Source organism: Lepidochelys olivacea, assembly GCF_965140295.1.
Source record: "Lepidochelys olivacea isolate rLepOli2 genome assembly, chromosome: 1".
Lineage (NCBI taxonomy): Eukaryota > Metazoa > Chordata > Testudines > Cheloniidae > Lepidochelys > Lepidochelys olivacea.
Genome location: NC_140411.1, coordinates 327631197 through 327652917, shown reverse-complemented (window position 1 = coordinate 327652917; position 21721 = coordinate 327631197). Strand labels below are relative to the sequence as shown.

Sequence of the window (21721 nt, the reverse complement as noted above, 5' to 3'; positions counted from 1 at the left end):
TGATTTGTGTGTGTTGCATGTTTAAAAATATAATTTTTTTAAAGAGCAAAAGATTTGGAAATAAACCATTTTAAATGGTCCCTTTTCTTCCCCAGGACTTTGTACCGCTCTGTGCCTTTAAATATGGAAGCTGTACAAATGACATCCTTGAAACGTCCTCATTCTGAGGATGATGTGGCTAATGTAGATGAAATTAAAAGGCAAAAGATCTCAGAAGAGTCTTCTAAGACAGGAAACAATTCTGAGCAAAGCATTGACATTTTAATTGAACAACCTGCAAAACCTTTGCTTGAGGACAAGAAAGATAATATAATCCTGAATGAAGAAGGTGAGGAGGAAGATAATGAACTGGAGGAAAGTGATGAAGAAGGGGACCCAGAGAGCTTTGCAGACATGATGAAGCATGGACTAACAGAACTCGATGTTGGCATTACAAAGTTTGTTAGCTTTCACAAAGGGTTTTCTGGAATCTTAAAAGAGAGGTAACTTTTCATATTGCAATCCTCTGTACTTTAATTCCTTGTATTGGCAACTATTCCCCATTTTCCTTCTCTGTTTAGCCTAGGAGTCAGACACTATCATCTCTGATATAACACCCACACATATCAAGATACAGTAGGATTATCTACAGGTGTGCTTCACTGCTTTCTTTTCGTAAAACTAGGGCTCTGAGAAAGCTTTAGTTTGTACATGGCTGGTGCCTTTCTAAAGTGTTTGTGTACTGCTGAATAAAACTGAGAAAGGGGACTCTAAATGATAGGAATATAATCTTATATTCATTTCCAATTTGACTTACTTTCTGCCAACTATGTACAAAATATACAGTCTAGTTACAATACATACTATACACATTAAAAGTACTGCTAACCTATGTAAAAGACGTGACAAAATATTTATGATCCCAAAGTCAAAATTTTTTTGAAAGAACAAGTTAAAGTTGCTATGTGATGATGATCTAATAGTCCCTTCTGGTGCTAAAATTTTATAAATCTTGTCAGTTATAACATTATGTACAAAACTAAAGAACTTGAAAATAATTGAGGATATCACAAATCTTACACCGCCTACATAATAAACTCCTTATTCTCATTTCACTACAACACAGCATTCTTAACTGTTACTTAAAATAAATACTATCTTTCACCAGAAATCTCAAATATAAATTCAAAACCCTTCTGAAGAAACAGTGTACAAATTGTTGCACCAGTCCAGCAAAGCACTTAAACATGTTTTTGCATAATCAGTTTCAAATTAAAGTCATCCTGTATGTACATAGTTTTGCCATAAATAGATATTGTTATGCACTTTTTCTCTGAAACTGCAGATACAACATAATCTTAAAAAAAAGACACTGTTATCCCTATTTATTGGTGGATATTCCTTATAACTATGAAAGATCTTTCTTTTGAGAGATCTGGCAAGATAACGACAGCATCACTTACAGTACAGACCCGTTTATGCGCGAATCCGCTTAATGCACAGTAGCGCCATGCCTCCCAGTGCTACCTATTTAACACATGAGACTCGTTAACACATGGTACAGGAACTCGCTATGTAGTGCTACAGATTTGCTCACTAACTCACTGACATAGAAATCGACTGGAAGTGCGGAGCGGAAATGTGTTGTACGTCTTTACCGATATTGGTAAAGATGTATCATGCATGCTTAGTGATTGTGATGCTAAAGAGATATATAATATATAGTAATATATATACTACATTAGCAAATTTTAACCGTAGGCCTAATATAATGGCAGAGGGCAAACGTCAGCGTTCCTACACTGTAGAAGAAAACCTAGCTGCAACAGATCAAGTAAATAGTGGAGAAACCCAGGCCAAAGTTTCAGAAGATATTGGGATAGCCGAATCTACTCTCTGAGGATGGCTAAAAACGAATCTAAACTGAATGGCTTTGTACGGAATATCGATTCTGTTGTGGGGCTTAAGCGAAAATGTGTGCGCTGTTCAGCAAAACCCACAATAGACAAAGCCATGTGCACATGGTTTGCTCAGGAAAGGCTGAAAGGAATGCCGCTAAGTGGGCCAATTCTTCAAGCCCAAGCGACCAAAGTTGGAAATTTAACAGGGGATGAATCATTCCAAGCCAGCAAGGGGTTTATAAGTTGTTTTAAAAAGCGTCATGGCATAGCGCAAGTATCGATTTCTAGAGAAAGCTGATGAATCAGCCGCAAACGTGTTTCCCACCAAGTTAAAATCTATTTTACAAAATGAAGACTACCACGAAGAACAACTTTATAATTGTGATGAAACAGGTTTATTTGCAAAACTGCTACCTGATAAGACTTTAGCCTTTAATTACAAGACACAGAAAACAGCTGGATTTAAAAAGATAAAAGATAGTGTGACTCTTCTTTTTTGTAGTAATAAGTCCAGCAGCCATAAGTTTGCCCCTCTTCTTGTTGGCCGATTTCATAACCCTCGCTGCTTTAATCACCGCAGTAGAGCCAAACTGCCAGTAATGTACGCTAACAGCAAAAATGCTTGGATGACGAGACACATTTTTGACGACTGGTTCCACAACAGCATTGTTTCAGCTGTTCGTAAGCATCTGTGGTCAAAGACACTCAAAGCCAAAGCACTTTTTCTGCTTGACAATTGTCCAGCCCATCCTCCAGCCAAATAACTGGTATCGAGCGATGGAAAAATTTGAGTGCTATACCTACCATTCAACACAACATCAAAAATTCAACCTTTAGACCAGGGCATTATTCAGAATTTTAAAAACAATTATTGACGGGAGCTGATTTTGGCGATCATGTCATGCATGTCTTCAGGCATTTCTGAAACAGTTAAACATGAAGGAAATTATTTATTTAGTTAAAAAAGCTTGGGACGGAGTAAAACAAAAGTCCATTGAAAACTGCTGGACGAAGACTCTCGGTGATGACTTTTCTGTCAAAGACAGCTCAGACTCGGAAAACTCCAGCAGTGGCACTGATTCAGAGCCAGACTTTGAAGGATTTTCAGAAGAAGACGTTCTACAAACACGCACACAGACAAAAGAGGTTAAAGGTAAGCTTCATTTTCAAATGATAAAAGATTTTAGTTTGGATACGTCGCCGAAAATCATTACCGAGTGGCTGGAGATGGATGAAGATTGCCTGACTTCAGAATTTCTGTCCGAGGAAGAAATATTAACGGGCTGCGAGGCTATGTCGGACTGCGAAAGTGATGGTGAGGATGTCATTGAAAAGGTCAAAATTTCGGCCACAGAAGCTCTTAGTGGTGTAGAAACTGTTGTCAGATTTATGAAGGAGCAAAATGCGGAAAATATAAAAATCATTGATCTGCGGCAAATGAGACTTCATAAGAAAGAAAAAAAATGCGATCCAGAAAGAGCAGAAAATAACGATTTCTTCTAGCATTTTTTTCTAAGTGAATCATAGACACTTTTTTCAGCATGGCCCTCTTAACCCGCGGTCCGTTATCATGTGGTCGCGATGGCTTGGCTCCCGACATCCACACGTAAACGGGTCTGTACTGTACTTGCATTCAGTTTTGGGTGAATACCAATGAGAAGTGTTTGGTTATTTGTTCAAATTAAAAAATGTGGATTCATCACATCTTTACTTTAAACTCAGTTGGGCAAACATAACCTTAATAATGTCTTGACAGAGATGTTTGCAGTCGCATTATGGTCTTTCCACCCCCCTCCATTTTGACCCTTTTGACTTGTATAACGTGATTTTATAGAGCTTTGATACGTGCATGTGTGGATTTGGATGTAATGCAATAGAAACATCTCACAGTGAAGCCTCATTTTCCCCTCTTTCAGCATTTCACAATCAGTTGACAGCTTTTTCTCTCAGCTGTTCTAAAATTCTTATTTTAGAAAATACAATTTATCCTGGCTTTACTAATGTAGAAAGAAAGTCCTTCATGTTCCCTCTACTGGCACCAATTCACTGTCTCTCTTTTTCTTTTTTAAAAGACTGGATCAGAATCTGCTATGCTACTGAAGTGAATATCCAGAAGAACTCTTACTTCAGTGGAGTTCTCTCTATTTCCACCCGCATAGCTGTGAACAGAAATCTGACTCACTCTCCCTGGGAAGAGGATGAGTTGAGCTTTAATGTACTGCTAGCACTGAAGAATGTTGGTTGAAGTGACAGAGTTAGTGTACGAATTCATGAAATAACAGTGCAGTAGAATCTTTGTAATTCTTAACAACAGCTAGGAATGAGAGAGTAGATTTCTGAGCTCTGCAACTTAGCAAGTAATCAACCAGTTCAAAAGAATACATTATATAATGTACTTTGTTCATCTACATGAGGAGCCTAGTTAGCTACTTATTACACTAATAAATGTTCTAGTATATTTGATTAAATAAGGAGGCCTCAGTAGCATGAAGACTCACAACAGTGATCTGCTCTTACCTTTGTTGGGAAGTTGGGAGAGGCTGCTTGCTTCTGTGTATGAATGACAGATAGAAATCAAATTATCCAGTTACTGTTTATAAAAAATCTTGGGTAAATAGATGAAAGTCAGGATATAGTTTAAAATGGTGATCTGTAAAAGAAGGCTCAAGAATTTCCTCTTCCCTCCCTTTTTTTTTAATGTCCATTCGCAACGTTCCTGTAATTTCAAATAACTTTTTTTACATTCCCTTTCTTTCCTAATTTATATACTCTTTCTCTTCTCTGGTGTCTTTGTAGATGAACCTACTATAAGGTGGGTGCACTAGTGGCTGGTAAACCATACTCAGAGTAGTTATCCATGGTTCACGATCGAACTGGAAGGGCATGTCAAGTGGGGTCCTGCAGGGATCTGTCCTAAGTCTGGTTCTATTCAATATCTTCATAAATTATTTGGATAATGGGATAGAGAATACAATTATAAAGTTTCCGGATGATACTGAGCTGGGAGAGGTTACAAGCGCTTTGGAGGGCAGAATTAGAATTCAAAATGATCTTGATAAAGTAGAGAAATGTTCTGAATTAAATAGGATGAAATTCAATAAGGACAAATGTAAATTACTACACTTAGGAAGGAATAATCAATACAAAATGGGAAATGATTGCCTAGGAAGGAGTACTGCAGAAGAGGACGTGGGGGTTACAGTGGATCACAAACTAAATGCATTAAGTCAACAATGTCATACTGTTGCAAAAAAAAAAAAAAAGTGAACATCATTCTGGGGTGTATTAGCAGGGGTATTGTAAGCAAGAAATAAGTAATTCTTCCACTCTACTCAGCACAGATAAGCCTCACCTGGAGTATTGTGTGGGGAAAAATGTGGACAAATTGGAGACAGTACAGCAGAGAGCAACAAAAATAATTAAAGGTCTAGAAAACATGACCTATGAGGAAAGATTGAAAAAATTGGGTTTGTGTAGTCTGGAGAATTGAAGATTTGAGGCGGGGACATGATATTTGTCTTCAAGTATGTAAAAGGTTGTTATAAAAAGGACGGTGCTGAAATGTTTTTCTGTTCAGTGGTTAAGGAGAACAAAACGGCCTTACTGAGTCAGATCAAATGTCCATCTAGCCCAGTATTCTATCTTCCAATAGTGGCCAATGCTGGGTGCTTCAGAGGGAATGAACAGAACAGATGATCATCAAGTGATCCATCCCCTGTTGCCCAGTCCCAGCTTCTGGCAAACAGAGGCTAGGGTCACCATCCCTGCCCGTCCTGGCTAATAGTCATTGATGGACCTATCCTCCATAAAAAGAACAGGAGTACTTGTGGCACCTTAGAGACTAACAAATTTATTTGAGCAAAAGCTTTCGTGGGCTACAGACAGCCCATCGATGAAGTGGGCTGTAGTCCACGAAAGCTTATGCTCAAATAAATTGGTAAGTCTCTAAGGTGCCACAAGTACTCCTGTTCTTTTTGTGGATACAGACTAACATGGCTGCTACTCTGAAACCTATCCTCCATGAATTTATCTAGTTCTTTTTTGAACCAGAGGACAGGACAAGACATCAGGGGCTTAAATTGTAGCAAGGGAGCTTTAGATTCAACATTAGGAAAAACTTCCTGACTGTAAGGGTATTTAAGCACTGGAACAAATTACCTCTGTCATTGGAGGTGTTTAAGAGCTAATTAGACAAACACCTGTCAGGGATGGTCTCCAGATAATACTTATTCCTTTCTCAATGTAGGGGACTGGACTATGTGACCTATTGAGGTCCCTTCTAGTCCTACATTTCTATGATTCTTTTTAAATGCTAGTGGCTTTAACATTCATGAATAACTCAACAGTAACAAACCAATATTTGTGGTTCTACGATGGAGGGAAAAAATAGGTATCATTTTCATATTGAGTTTTCAAGTGATGATTCTGGAAAGTATCTAGTGTGTCCTTTGGGTAATTTTCCAGGAATGGGAGAAAGCTTTTTAGTAGATAATGGCTGAAGTTTTAATCTAGAAACTGAATAAAGTCTATTGGAAAATAGTGTTCTGTTCACAGAAGCCTTTAGTCTTTCCTGTCTGTGTTTTTTAACCTCTTGTGTTTCTTTCTGTTAGATACTCAGACTTTGTTGTTCATGAAATAGGAAAAGATGGGCGCATAAGCCATTTAGATGACTTTTCTGTTCCAGTGGATGATGAGGTAAATTTTGAGTAGCTTTCAGAAATGGCTAGAAGATTTTTTTTAAATTAAGTTACTAATGAAATCTTGTTCTGACTGTGTTGTGTGAGTTACTGTTATTTTATATATATTAGGATCCTTCAGAAGAAATATTTACAGTTTTGTCAAATGAAGACAAGCAGCATTTAGAAGAGCTCCAACTTTTTAAGAACAAAGAAACCAGTGTTGCCATAGAGGTAAAATGGTAAAACAATACAAAGGACTTGGCTAACATGTCCTTTTTGCGGAAGGAGATGGGTGTGTGCATGGAAACTAAATGCTAGGTATATAAGTAGTTTGTTGAGCTTTACATCAGAATAGGTGATGCTGAAAACTTGTAAATTTAGGACTCGATCCTGCAAAGACTTACAAGTGTACTGAACTATGCATGTGAGTACTCATCGTGGTTTCACTGGGACAATTCACGTGCATAAAATTAAGCATATGCCTAAGTGTTTGAAGGATTAGGGCTAATCCTAATATTTAGGTTTTCAGTGTCTTGAGTATTTTATAGAATGATTATGTACAAGGGATTAAACAAGCATGGACTTTGATGAAAGAATGTTTCCATGGATAGCATGTGCTGATTTAGTAGAAGACAGTGAATTTGATCTTCCACAATAAGAAGAAAAAAAGTACAAGAAGAAGAGTTTTGTGGCTATTTTTAAATAACACAAATATGAATAACTGCTGAGCTGAATTGGGGAAAAAATTGGGTTTGGGATTAATAAGCATTCTTATATTAACATTTTTTTTTTTCACATCGAGTTGTATAGCTTCTATACAGATGTGCACTCAAGACACACATTTTGTATATAGTCCTCATTCAGGCAGTGAAATTTGGCTAAGAATAAAACTGGTGAATTTAAAAAATGTCATTGTGGTTTTTATTTATGAAACATCAGATTCAGGGTTTGTAGCTGAGTTATGTATATATCTCTTTATGAATTAATTATAGCAAGTAGGATGTGTCCTTTAAAGCATAGTCAGATCATGTTTTCTTAAGGCTGGTTTTTGAACAGAAAAATGATTTTTTGGTGTGTTTAAAAACAAACAAACAAAAAGATATGTACACAAGACCAAAAAAAGAACTATTTTTGTGTGACAGTTTTCTTTGTTAAATATAGGTTATTGAAGACACGAAAGAAAAAAGAACTATTATTCACCAGGCTGTGAAATCCTTGTTTCCTGGATTGGAGACGAAAACAGAGGACCGAGATGGGAAAAAATACATTGTTGCTTACCATGCTGCTGGAAAGAAAGCACTGGCAAGTGAGTTTGTTACTGTCTCCATCATTTCATGTTGCAAAGTTGAACTACAATTTAAAAACAAAATGTTTAATTAAAATTACATAATACTTCAGACAAGGAGGTATGTTATAATTTGGATTTGGAGGCTGTTGCATGCTTCTGTACCTATTCATCCAGTCTGTTACTTCTAAATGGCACAGGGCCTGAGGCTTACATGTTAGGTATGCTAAAATATATTAGTGTGGGGGTTTTTGTTTTTTCTTCAAACCACTAATCAAGTAGATGGAGTAGCAAATGTAAAGTTGTTTCACTGGGTTTATGATAAGTGAGAAGTATTTGTACATGAAGAAGACTTGCTGGCAGGGGGGACAGGACGGACTATAACAGTTTTCAAATATGTTAAGAACTGTTATAAAGGGTGATTGATTGATTGTTTTCCATGTCCACTGAAGGTAGGACAAAAAGTAATGGGCTTACTCTGCAGCAAGGGAGACTTAGGGTAAAATTCTAACTATAAGGGTAGTTAAGCTCTAGAATAGGCTTCCAAAAAAATAGGTTGTGGAATCCCCAGTATTGAATGTTTTTAAGAACGGGTTGGACAAACACCTGTCAGGGATGTTCTAGGTTGGTCCTGCATCAGCACAGAGGGCTGGCTCTTCCAGCCTACATTTCTGTGATTTTCACTGAGTGCCAAATAGACAACATAGGAGTGTGTGTTTGTTTTTATTGTATAGTTACTGTCTAAATGTTGACCATATGAACCTGATTGGATCCAAATTAAGTTGTTACAATCATACAATTTAGGAATTCCAAATTTTCTCTGTGTTTATATAATGCATAGCACAGTGGGGTCCTGGTCTGGGACTAGGGTTTCTAGGTACTATGGTAATACAAATAATAATAAATTCAATGGGTGAAATTCTGGCCTCACTAAAGTCAGTGGTAACCCCCCCTTTCATTTCAGTGGGGCCAGAATTTATCCCAACCTGTTTACTACCTTTCAGAATTACATCTTTTATATAAATAATATATGAATATATTTCCAGTAGCAACTCTTCTCAAAGATAGGATTTTTTTAAAATAGCTGAACCTGCTTCTGCTTTCCAGTTAATGACAATCCTGTGCTTTGCCAAAATTAAAGTTATAAGCAGAAAACTGTCTGTATCCATCATCAGTTATAGGAACTGCTTTTGTAGTCAGAATAATGATGGACTTGGTAGTATCAAGGTAAATAACTTAATATGTTCCAAAGTATTTTAGTAGTCTAATTATTTTGGGGCACATCAGTATTGGTATACAAATATGTAAAACATTGTTGCCCATTATCTGACACTTTTGACATGTTGGCAAATTGATTTTAAATCTAAAGGTTTGCCTAAACACAGAATTTCACCAGTTTAACTCAAGGTGTGGGGCTTTTATAAACTGATTTAGTTAAAATTAGTATAATAGGCTGTATGAATGTTCTTATTTTGGTTTAAATTAGGCTTATTTCAGTTTACCTGAAGTCAGTTAGGAACAGGTTTAAGATAAATTGTATCTCATTGCCAGTAGATGGGCTCCAGCATTTGTAATGCAAATTAGATAGGGGCTACATATTTATTTTAGATAAAAGTATATTTTATTTAAACTTTTTCTTAAGCAAATGTAAAAGTCTTTTGCTACGTGGTAGAGTATTTAAAGTATCAAAAACTTGGAATAAATTATTATTACATGTGTAAGGTTTATCACATTAACTGTGTCAAGTTAATCCTATGGTTGCATGCTTTGTGCATGGAGTGTGCTTACTTACAAGTACAAAAAGTAATCTCCAAACAAATCCTGGTCTCCTTTGGGTTATAATAGTCTTCCTCAGTGTGCCCTGTTGATGTTTATGTTCCTTAACCATTGTTACAACAAAGTGCTTGTATTAAGTTGAACAACTATAACTGAAAAGTACCTTACAAATAGGATTTGTAGATTTTAACTGGTGTCCATTTAAAAAAGTATTTCTCTAGAGGAAAAATCTTTTCTGGACAACTTCATACAATGCAGTAGGATTTAATGTGTTTTAAACTTAGATTCTCAGACCCTGATCCTGCAAACATATTTACATTTGTAAGTTCAGTGGCTACCCATGTGCAAAATATTACTCAACATGCATAAATGCTTGCAGAATGGGGATACTGGACTATAGGCTCTTTGGGACATAGACTATATCTAAGTCTTGCATATGTGCAGTGACTAACACATGGGGACTCAATCCTGAATGGGGTCAGTGGGCAAGAAACACTTGAAATATTTAGTAATCTATTCTTACATGAGAAACATGATGAGGTATGCTTGTGGGGATAAGGGTTACAAGAATGTTTTCTAACTCACTAAATTACAAGTACTTTTGTATGTGTGGTATTTAGAGTACTTCAGGCATGGACCTATTACTTCAGTAACTTGTTGGCAGTGCTGTCCATCATTGTCCACAGTGAAGTTTGTTGTACCTCTGATTGAAACTTTCCGTATATTTACTGTTTGCCTCTGCACGATTCCATCGCATAACCATCTAAATCACTGTCACCAACCACGTAATTGTTGGATGCTATAAAAGTCTACAGCATAAACAATCATAACCATAAACCTGCATGTTCACCTCTAAAACCCTTCAATAGTTTAAAAATTAAACATTGCTCTTTTGTGCTCTTTATGCTATACATTGGGACAGAGGTCAGAACTGCAACAGGTAAGATATGTTGGTATTTCATGCTGGTAAAATGAAATGCCAACCATTCAGACACACTAAATAGTGAAAGCATTGGCCAAACTAACAAGAATTAAATATAAAATCTATGTATAAGCAATGTTAAGTTTTCACAGAAAGTGACGAGGCTGGTGCTGCACCCTTCACACATGCAGTTATGGGCTTCTGTCTTGCAAGTCACTTGGTGCGGACCCAGTAGTCCACCCACATGAAATGGCTTGCAAGATCAGGACCAGGGCTGGATTAAGGCATAGGGATGATGAGTGAGTGAGATCCTGGCCCCATTGAAATCAATGGTGAAACTCCCTTTGGTGTCAGTAAGGCAGGATTTCACTTCATAGTTCTATGTTTAGAGTCCCAATTCCCAGAGTCCTGTGAGTTTTACATCAGATTCATAGGTTTCATTAAAAAAAACAAACAAGTTTTTAGCCCTTGTGGTTGTAATAAAAAGCTTGAAAACATGAATCAAGAATAAGTGATGCAGCAATGTCTGCCTGAATGGGCAGATAGCCTGAAGCAATACCTCTGAGAGGTATGAATTGTCTTATTCATCTCCATGGGGTGTTGACTCCAAGACCCATTGATCTGGGAGGCTGTGACAACACCACCCCAGCAGAGGACTGTATGTGCAGCAGGAGAAAGAGAGGGGAGGCAGTTCCACCCAGCTATCCAAGTAATGTGGGCTATGGTGCCATCCCTGCTTCTCTGGCAAGGGAGAGACTCCAGCCACCCCACTCCAAGGGGGATGGATGGGGCCATGGCACGGGCATGGGGTTGTAGTAGCAGATGGTATGGTGTGTGCTTAGGTTCCTGGGTTGCCTTACTCTGGTTTTGATCAGGGCTGGTGTTTTTGAAAGAAATCCAAATGAAAGTGTGCAAAATTGAGCAATCGATGCATTATGGAGAAACTTTCAACTTGGAAATGATTCTCCCTGTGAATTGTTTTTTCCCTTTCTCCTATTTTAATGACAGAAATTTTTGTGCAATCTTTGTTTTTTAAACCTAATTTGCTACTTTAAAGTTATAATTTGTACAAGAGTAAATTGAGATCACAGAGGATTGATGAATTGAGAAGGAGAATAAGCAGGAGCCAGTGAACTCCTAACAAAAAGACTGTGGACCATATCATTAATATTATGAAGAATTTTTTTGTTTCAGTGGAGACTTCACTTAAACATTGATGGCCAGTACAGCCCATGGTTTGCATACAAATGTTCCTGGTATTTTTTTTTTCCCAAGGGAGATAGAGGCAACTCTGCTTGTGTTCTCTCTAAATATTGTAGTACTCCATATGAGGCGTTATCTTTCAGTGAGGAGTTAGGGTTGATGATATTGCTTCCTTAAAAAGAAACACCAACTCCTCTTTCAGGCTTTTGTCAGTTTTTATTTAAAAAATCCATATTTTAAACCTAGGCCTTCCCTACAGGAGATAAGTATTTTTCGGTATAACCTAAAATGTTAATTTAAACAAAGATTAGTAGTATGTGTAAAACCACCACCACCACTCCTCCCCCCCATGTGGACACACTTATACTGGAATAAGAGTACTTTTTTTCAATTTAGCTTTCGTTGCCTGGGAAGGGGTTTAAGATAAAATGAAAAAGACACTTTTATATGAGAGTGTCCACATGGTGGTTTTATATGTGTAAAACTTTTCCATTTAGACAAGCTGTTAGTTTTTAGTATTTAATTTTCTTATGTGCCTTTTATAAAAAAAAACAACAACCCCAAAGGGCCTGTTCCTACTCCCACTGAAGTCAAGTGCCTCTTGTTGGCCTCTATGGGAGGAGGATTGGGCCCACAATGATAGATGATTATGCAATGCACATTTATCTTTGAAAACGTTACTGTGCAGTAATGACTTTAATATTTTGGCAGTCTTGCTTCCCTTTCTATGAAACCAAAAATGATTAAACAATATCATGAACCATATTTTAGACTAGAGACACATTACATAACTTGAAAATATCCAAGGTGAATTTGAATTATTAATTAATTTAGAAAATTGGCCCAAATTTAACTCTGTTGTGAGACTTGGTTACCACACTTCAACTCAAAGTGAATTCTTACCAATTATAAAGCCCTTAAAATTTGCATATGATATAACCCAAGCTCTAGTGTTGCATGCACGATGCTGTAGAAATAAATAATACGTTATTAATGCCATCCTTAAAATAACATAGTTTGCTTTTTGTGAAGAATATAAAGGGCTTGTTTGATCCAATGACCAGTGGAGTTTTCCCATTTGGTTCAACAAGCATTGCATCAAACCCAAAGTGCTGGACGTTGTTCAAAGTGAAGTCGCTGGTAAAACTTGGATTTACTTCAGTTGGAATGAGATTGGGGTTGGGGCAACAAATAAACCACTGGGAAAATATTCCAACAGAAGGACACTTTCTTTTGTCATGCAACTCCTGGTAATGTTTGTGTAAGTCACATGGCTAAAATCTTGTATTGCAGTATAAATTTACACCACAGTGGATCTGCAGAAAGTGCATTTTTTTCATACTTCATAACTGCCAGAGAAACAAGGTGGGTGAGGTAATCTTTTACTGGACCAACTTCTTCCATTCAGTACTTTTATTTTCTTAAGAAAGAAGCAGATGGAAGCTAATTGCAGTCACTGAGAGTCACGTGTTTGTTTGAAAATGGAAACTGCTGTGGCGAGTAAATGAACCCGGATTGCAAACGAGGATAACAACTGATAATGTAGTTTACAAATTGTCCTTTTATATGTCTTAACTCTTTGTTTTAAAGATCCAAGAAAACATTCATGGCCAAAATCTAGGGGAAGCTACTGCCACTTTGTATTATACAAGGAAAACAAGGATACAATGGATGCTATTAATGTACTATCAAAATTTTTAAGGTAAGAATATTATTTTATTGCTTTGAGACACAACAAAAACAACTAAATATTTAATGTAAACATTCTGCTTTAAAATCCGTATGCTAAAACCACACAGGAAATGTATTGTCACAATATATTTAGTAACTGCAAAATATATTTGTTTTAGGAGGTCACATTTGAAATGCTTCGCTATGTTAAGAAAATAGTTCTAAACAATAAAAAATGGCATACTGTCAGGCATGCTTTCAGGCTTGGTCTTCACTGAGGGAAAGATTTGTGTTTGACCGCCTAACTTGCATGAAGACTACAAACTGTCTTGTATTCACTAGGATTTTACCGTGAGTTGGTGCATTCTTAACTGAAGTTAAGTGTGCACGTTTATTCTCAGGGCTCGTTTATACCTGAAACAGTACAACGGCCCAGTTGCAGTGCTGCAGCTGCACTGCCGTGGCAAGTGAGTGTAAACCCTACCTTGCCCAACGGGAGAGATTCTCCCATTGGTGTAGGTAATCCACCTTCTTGAGAGGCAGTAGCTAGGTCGATGGAACAATTCTTCTGTTTATCTAGCACTGTCCACTCTGGGGTTAGATCGGCTTAACTGTGTCACTCAGGGGTGTGGATTTTTCACACCCCTGAGCAATGTAGCTGGGTCAGCCTAACTTTTTAGTGTAGACCAGGCCCCAGTGAAGACCAGGCCATGCAGCATATCTTTTACTTTAGGGATTTTAAATGTGCAGTTGTCCAAACATACAGTGGATGTACTTAAAAATATTGTTGCGGTCATTCATATGCAAATCAGTTATTGTAGCCACTGCAATTGGGGCAGTTAGTTCAGATTAAGGTAGAGTGTAAACTTTAAAACACAGTAGCTCCATGTGTAAACAAGCTGTAACTGAGATTTTTCTTTCTTTGTCCTGTCCGAATCATTGTAACTCCTTTATCTGTGAAAGGTAGGTGGTGACCAGTCTCCTTCTGCTTGCTGTGAGGGATTCACCAGTCACATAAGCCTTGGCTTTCTGCCTTTCTTTGTGGCCAAGCAAGCCTTTGTGTATTTGTCCTCCCATCCCCATCAGTGACAGTCCTCACTAGCTGTTTTATAAGTGTGAGTTCACAATCTAAGCTTCTGAATGTTTGGCTCTGAGAAATCAGCAGCACCTTGGTGAAGGTGGTACTTGTATTTGAAAAACAGGATGCCTGGGAACATGCTACTCTAGCGGTTCATGGAGAGCTTGATAGAGATTATGCATGTAATGGAAATAGTGCTACCACCTGGTATGCACAAGTGGGATAGCAGGGAATCTACTGACAGCAACATTTCTCTTATCCTGCATGGAGTGCAAAGGAAAACGACGATGTTGAGAGGGAAAGAAACAGTTATGGAAACGGAACAATATTGAAGTGCACTGACTGTATGCTTAAATGAGTATAGTGTTCGGTATACAGATAGCCGCACATAGAGATAAATGCACTATTTGAATTTCACACAGAAAAATAAGCATGCACTGAGGGGTTTTTTTTAATAGTGATTGATTTGTTGTGCATTATTCCATTGAATTTTTTTACTTTATACACACACACACGAAGCAAATTATTCAAAGTAACAGTGACAATACTGCCTATACGCAAGAGGACTCCTTTATGATTGTTAAAGTAGAACCTCAGAGTTATGAACACTGGAGTTTCAAACTGACAGGTCAACCACATACCTCATTTGAACCGGAAGCACGCAATCAGGCAGCAGAGACCAAAACAAAAAAACAAATACTGTACAGTACTGTGTTAAATGTAAACTAACAAAAAATAAAGGGAAAGTTTAAAAAAAGATTTGACAAGGTAAGGAAACTGTTTCTGTGCTTGTTTCATTTAAATTAAGATGGCTAAAAGCAGCAGCAAAGTTGTATCAAGTCAATGTTAAGTTGTAAACTTTTGAAAGAACAACCATAACATTTTGTTCAGAGTTACAGACATTTCAGAGTTATGAACAACCTCCATTCCTGAGTCTTCATGACTCTGAGGTTCTACCATATTTGCTAACAAAATATATGGTAACTTTCCTGCCTTATAATAATGCCATATACAACAATAGAAAATATTATATATATATATAATGGGGTCAAGTTGCAGTACAGCTTGTGTGGAGATTGTAACTTCAAAATTCCGTATTTTTTGTGCATATAAAATCTAATAAAAAAGTTGTTAGTTTAATTTTTTATATATAATATGCTAGTGAGATTACAGTTTATCTTTGGCCTAATTGTGTGGGGCTTGGGTCTCCTTCAGTATCAAATCTGATATTTTCATCACTGTTGTTTTTTTTTTTTTAAGAGTTAAGCCAAATATATTTTCCTACATGGGGACCAAAGATAAAAGAGCTATTACAGTTCAAGAGATTGCTGTTCTTCGGTAAGTGAAAATACGTTGCAAGTAAATTCTTATAACAAGGTAATTTGGCTGTCTTAATAAACATTTAAGAATCTTGTATAATATGTAGCACACGTAAAACATGTTGGTTTATTAAATATAGTATGTGCACTCTTTATTTTGTTCATCAATAGCATGGATTTTGTTTAAGGTAGGTTAGCTTTACATGGAGAAAACACTATTGCATATCAAACAGAAGTTGCAGAGTCAGGTCTTGATTCAGCAATGCACTTAAGCGTGTGCTCTAGTCGCTTTACCGAATCAGGACCACAGTCACTAAACAAATGTTGTAGATACTATGGAACCCTTTTATTTCAAGAAGAGTTATACCGTAACTGTTTATCTTGTAAAACCAGTGGTACTCAGGCTACAGCTTCTGAGTCATATGTAGGTTGCATGGGGTCCATTGGTCTGATTGGAGCTGCACCTGATCTGAGACACGTAGTAAGCAGACACATAGTGAGCAGAGAGTTGATCACAGGACTGCTCCCATGTTATATAACCCTTGCAAGATATCAGAAGGATGCTGAGTGGTGTTGTGGGACCCACCTATCTGTTGTTAATGTGATCCACCCTGTCACTGGGAACCCATCTTCTTCCTTCCTTCCTTACACAACTCCCTCTGAGCATTCAGAAAGGAGAACCAGAACTGCTCCTTGCTCCAAGGTGAAGAAAGAATGAGGAGGAACAGCTCCTTCCTTGGTTAAATGGTAAAAACTTTGTTAACACAGAGGTAAGGTTGCTGGTAACAGCTTGTGCCCTTCCAGAACACTGAGTTCGGCAAAACTCTTGAAAATCAGGAAATACGGTGTTAGGGTAAATGCCACATAACCTTAACTCTGCTTCCCCCCTGCCCCCCCTTGGAGCTGGCAACAGCTACTGGGAATTACCGTGTTAGAGGTAGCCATAGCTGTACTGAATGGTGGAGGAGGTAAGTGGTACAGTTTGGTCTCTGATATTGCAAGATCTGAGTCTGAGCCCGAGCCCCTCCCTGTTTCCACAGTGTGTTATCAAAGGAAAGAGGTTCACATTTACCTGAGACTCCATTCCTCATCATTGTGATACAGAATTGCGTAGGTGGTGTCAGTAGCAGGGCACTGCAGCCTGCTTGCCATGGATATTGCCAGTAATGAGGTGGGAGATGAGAGCAGTCTGTGAATTTTATGATGGGTATGGAAAAGTCTAGGTTTAGGTGGTATCCTGCTCAGAGGACAGAGTTAAGGTTACATGGGCATTTACCTTAACTCTGTGTGTGCTGGGTTTTCAGAAGTTTGAGCTTGACTGGATTCATGTTCTGGGAGGGCATGAGTTCTCTCTGGCAACCTTAACTCTGCATTAACAAAGTGTTTTCCTTGTTTAATTATTGTTGTTTTTTTACCATTTTATTGCCTCCCCCCTTTTTTTTGAACAGAAAGAAGTGTTGGTAGTTAATGGTTGTTTAGATAGTTGTAGTGTAGCCGTGAGAACTCCATCATTTTCAGTGGCGCAGCTGTACTGCTGTAGTGCTTTTGGTGAAGATGCTCTATGCCGACGGGAGAGAACTCTGCTGACAGCTTCCTAACCCCTGCCTCCGTGAGAGGTGGTAGCTATGCTGGTAGGAGAAGCTGTCTATACTGGCACTTAGGTCAGTATAACTTACTATCTCTGCAGATTTTAGAGGACTTAGAATCTCGTTTTGAACAGGAAACCGATCTTAACCTTTACTATAGCAGAGCTGGTGCTCTGCTATAATGTACTCCCAGAGCTAGCCTAAGAGGGTGAGATGCAATTTGATGGAGTCTCCGAAAATCACAAAACAGTGGTGCGGTTCTTTGGCATTGCATTGTAATATTGCATCAAAAAATGAAGTTGTACCATAGTATAGGAGCCTTGTGTGTATACATTTCACAATACAACATTTGGAGACCATGTCATGACTCTTTTGTGGCTTTTTGCAACCCCATTCAATAACTAGAGGTTCCCAAACTGATCTCCATAGAGAAGACAGATTGTTATTCAGCTGTTACAATTTGGTATGTATACATGTGTTCTCACACACACACACACACACACCCCTCTGAACAGAGTACACCATACAATCTGGTTAAATGAAATTACCTGCTTGAGTGTGAAGATTAGTAATTTGTGGGTCCATCTGATGAATCCCACACTTTGAAGAACAAGTGCATCAACTGATGATCATACATATTCTAGATTGAGTCCTGAGAGATACCTAGAGCCTGTTGATCCTGCATAGAAATGTGGGGTGTTTCTTGGGGACCAATTGTTAAATGTTCTAATAAATTATCTTTGCAAGTTATTTTGTGTGCAATGGTGAAAGGTGGCGATAACATGCACATTGAGGGCTGTTGATGAATAAGGACCCAGAATGAAACTCCCCATAGAAAGAATTAAAGGGCTAATCTGTACTACATTAGTTCTGCTGGTATAGCTGCACCAGCAAAGCCCCCTAGTGGAGGTGCATCTTGTACTGGCTTTTTGCTGGTATAAGACGTGTGTCTTTAGGGGACTTTTTGCCAGAATAGCTATGTTGTTTTCAAGTCTGATTAGTCCTGTCGGAGAGCAAGGTTGTTCCCTCAGCCCCATTGTTTTCAACTTAGCCATGGAGTTGCTCATTCAAGCCATCTCCAGCAGTCTAGGCAGTTTTGACCTGTATGGCAACAGCGTGAATATTCTGGCCTATACGGGCTATCTGGTCCTGATCGCAGACAACCCTGAGTGTCTCCAGCAAATGCTTGACATCATCAGCCAGGCTGCCAACTGGATGGGACTCCGCTTCAGTACTAGGAAGTGCGCATCCCTGCATATCGATGGCAGTAGAAGGGACTTGGTCCATATGACGCCTTTTCAGATTGAGGGTGAACCTATGATCTTCCTCAAGGATGGGCAAGCGTACCAACATCTCAGCATGCCCATGGGTTTCTGCATCTAGCAGACACCTGAGGATACCATTGCGGAGATCCTACGAGATGTGGCCAGGATCAACTCCTCCCTACTGGCACCATGGCAGAAGATCAACGCCTTGAACACCTTTCTGATCCCCCGGATCTCATTCATCCTGAGGGGATCTGCCGTGGCGAAGGTACCTCTGAACAAGGCAGACAGCATCACCAGGCAGCTAGTGAAGAAGTGGATGTTTCTTCCCCAGAGAGCCAGCAATGAACTGGTGTACATCTTGAACAGGGAGGGCAGAGCCAACGTTCCTAGTATGGTGATCTGTGCGACATAGCAGTGATCACTTCTGCCTTCTGACGTGCCTGGATGTCATGGAACACTGCAGAAAGTGCCATGTGGGATGTCATCGAGAAGTGAATCGCCAGGACTCCCTCCAATCAAGATGTTGCCACCTACCTGAGTGGCTCACTGGAAGGTGAATTTGGAAGAGACCGGGGAGACTTTGCTTCACTCTAGACTCATGCTCGCAATGCTACACAACAACTGGAGAAGCGTATTGGCTGCCGCTGGACATGGTGCAAGGAACGCCAGGAGCTGGGAGTCCTAGTGCCACAGGTGAAGAATGCAGAGCACACAATCTTCACTCCAAAAGCTAGAACCATGCTGGAGAGGACCCTGAAGCATGCCATCCGCTGCCAATACGTGGAAAACCTGAAACAGAAGCAGAACCAGGGCAAGGCGTTTGAGGTGACGTGCAAGTGGGACGCCAGCAACCACTTCCTCCCCAGGGGCAGCTTCACCCGATTTGCCAACTGGAGCTTCATCCACAGGGCTAAGCTCAACTGCATTCAACTGAACGGAGCCGTCAGCCACGGGAATCAGGACAAGTGATGCATGAAGTATGGCTATGCCAACGAGACACTACCCCACGTCCTGTGTAGCTGCAAGCCCCATTCCAGAGCCTGGAAGCTGTGACGCAACGCCATCCAAGTTCGCCTAGTCAAAGTCATCCTGCCACCCATATGGAAGGTGGCCGTGAACTCCGCCATCCCTGGAACAGACAGCCAACTGCGGCTGGACATGATCATCACCAACGAGGACCAGAAGATCATGATGGTGGACGTCACAATGCCTTTAGAGAACAGGACCCTGGCCTTCCACAATGCCTGAGCTCGAAAGGTGGAGAAATACATCCCCCTCTGTCCAAAACCTTGAGAGCCAAGGGCTACCAGGTTCAGAGACATGCACTGATCGTTAGAGCCCTGGGCCCATGGGACCCCAGTAACCAGTGAGTGTTGAGAGAATGCAGAATTGGTCAGCGTTACACTAGGCTGATGTGGCAACTCATGGTGTCAGATGCCATTAGGTGGTCAAGGGACATTTACATAGAACACATCACCAGACATTGGCAATACCAGGAGGGATGAGCTGGAGTGCCGATGAAAAGCCCAGTCAGGAAAGTATCTGAAATACTTTCCTCCTGGATTGTATTTTCTAAATGGACAACCTACCCTAAATTCTCAATTACTGAGGGACAATTGTCACTCATTGCTATATTAGCTTTCCGCAACCAACTCTCTGTATAACTTGTCATGAGTAATGTACCTGAATACTTGGATGCTAATATCTAAACTGTACTGTTAAATTTATTCACCTAAATGTATATTATTGCTGTTTATGCATTATATGTATCTTATGACTTTTAAAACAAACTTTGTATTTGTGGATAATCTAAGCACTCTACCTAGATGTACAGACGCTCTTTTCTTAACCTGTGTACTATATAATTTTTTAACAGCTTTAGTAAAAATTTTAATTCCCCTACTCACACTCCTAACCAACATAATTATGCCAGGAAAACTCTGTAGTGTAGACCTGGCCAAAGATGCACTCACATTTGTCTGGCACTTAAAGCTTGGAGGTTCCGTTTGTTGCAGAGCATCTGCACAAAAGGAGGGTGGGTGCCCAGCTCTGGGTTGCTATTCTAGGGTTCGTGCAGCCTTGGACCAGGGAAATGGGAGGAAAAGGGGAACAGTTTGTTGAGCAGTCAGAGTGGAATGTAGGCTTGGAGAGAGACAGAGGCACTAGACCACAGGTGGGCAAACTTTTTGGCCCGAGGGCCACATCTGGGTATGGAAATTGTATGGCAGTCCATGAATGCTCACAAAATTGGGGATTGGGATGTGGGATGGGGTCAGGGCTCTGGCTGGGGGTGCTGGCTCTGGGGTGGGGCCAGAAATGAGGAGCTCAGGGTGTGGGAGGGAGCTTTGGGCTGGGGCAGAGGGTTAGGGTGCGGGGAGGGGCGGGTGGGCCTTTGGTCTCTGGGGTGGGGCTGGGGATGAGGGGTTTTGGGTGCAGGAGGGTGCTTCGGGCTGGGACTGAGAGGTTTGGAGGGTGGGAGGGGGATCAGGGCTGGGGCAAGGGGTTGGGGTGCAGGCTCCATGAGGCACTTAGCTCAAGCAGCTCCTGGAAGCAGTGAAAGGCCCCCCCTCCCGGCTCCTACGTGGAGGTATGGCCAGGCAGATCTGCATGCTGCCCCATCCGCAGGCACCGCCCCTGCAGCTCCCATTGGCTACGGTTCCCGGCCAATGGAAGCTGCGGGAGTGACACTTGGGGTGGGGGCAGTGTGCATAGCTCCCTCGCTGCCCCTGTGCATAGGAGCCAGAGGGGGGACATGCCGCTGCTTCCGGGAGCCGCGTGGAACTACGGCATGCACGGAGTGGGGCAAGCCCCGACCCTGCTCACCAGCTGGAGCGGAGCAGGCTCTGGACCCTGCTCCTCAGCGGAACATTGAGGGCTGGATTAAAACGTCTGACAGGCTGGATGCGGCCCCTGGGCCGTAGTTTGCCCACCCCTGCACTTGACAGTTGCTTCTGTAGCAGGGGAGAAGTGCTAGATTTTAAAAAGCAGAGTACAAAAAAAATGATTAATTGATGTCTTCCTTCTAGGATGTTTTGTTTTCTTGCTTCTGCCTTA

General features: G+C 40.0%; 1 protein-coding gene across 6 annotated transcripts in view; it reads left to right on the top strand.

Moving 5' to 3' along the window:
* PUS7 (pseudouridine synthase 7) overlaps positions 1 to 21721 on the top strand; it is a 47432-nt gene that overhangs the window by 6705 nt on the left and 19006 nt on the right. For 3 of the 6 annotated variants that reach the window (XM_084619117.1, XM_084619113.1, XM_084619115.1), the window contains 7 exons: positions 96 to 482; positions 6491 to 6575; positions 6689 to 6790; positions 7721 to 7865; positions 10543 to 10560; positions 13336 to 13447; positions 15755 to 15832. In XM_084619117.1, coding sequence (XP_084475243.1) covers positions 124 to 482; positions 6491 to 6575; positions 6689 to 6790; positions 7721 to 7865; positions 10543 to 10560; positions 13336 to 13447; positions 15755 to 15832 — 899 coding nt within the window. In that variant the 5' untranslated portion in view covers positions 96 to 123. The remainder of the gene's footprint in view (positions 1 to 95; positions 483 to 6490; positions 6576 to 6688; positions 6791 to 7720; positions 7866 to 10542; positions 10561 to 13335; positions 13448 to 15754; positions 15833 to 21721) is intronic. The other 3 variants (XM_084619114.1, XM_084619118.1, XM_084619116.1) reach the window with 1 other exon arrangement.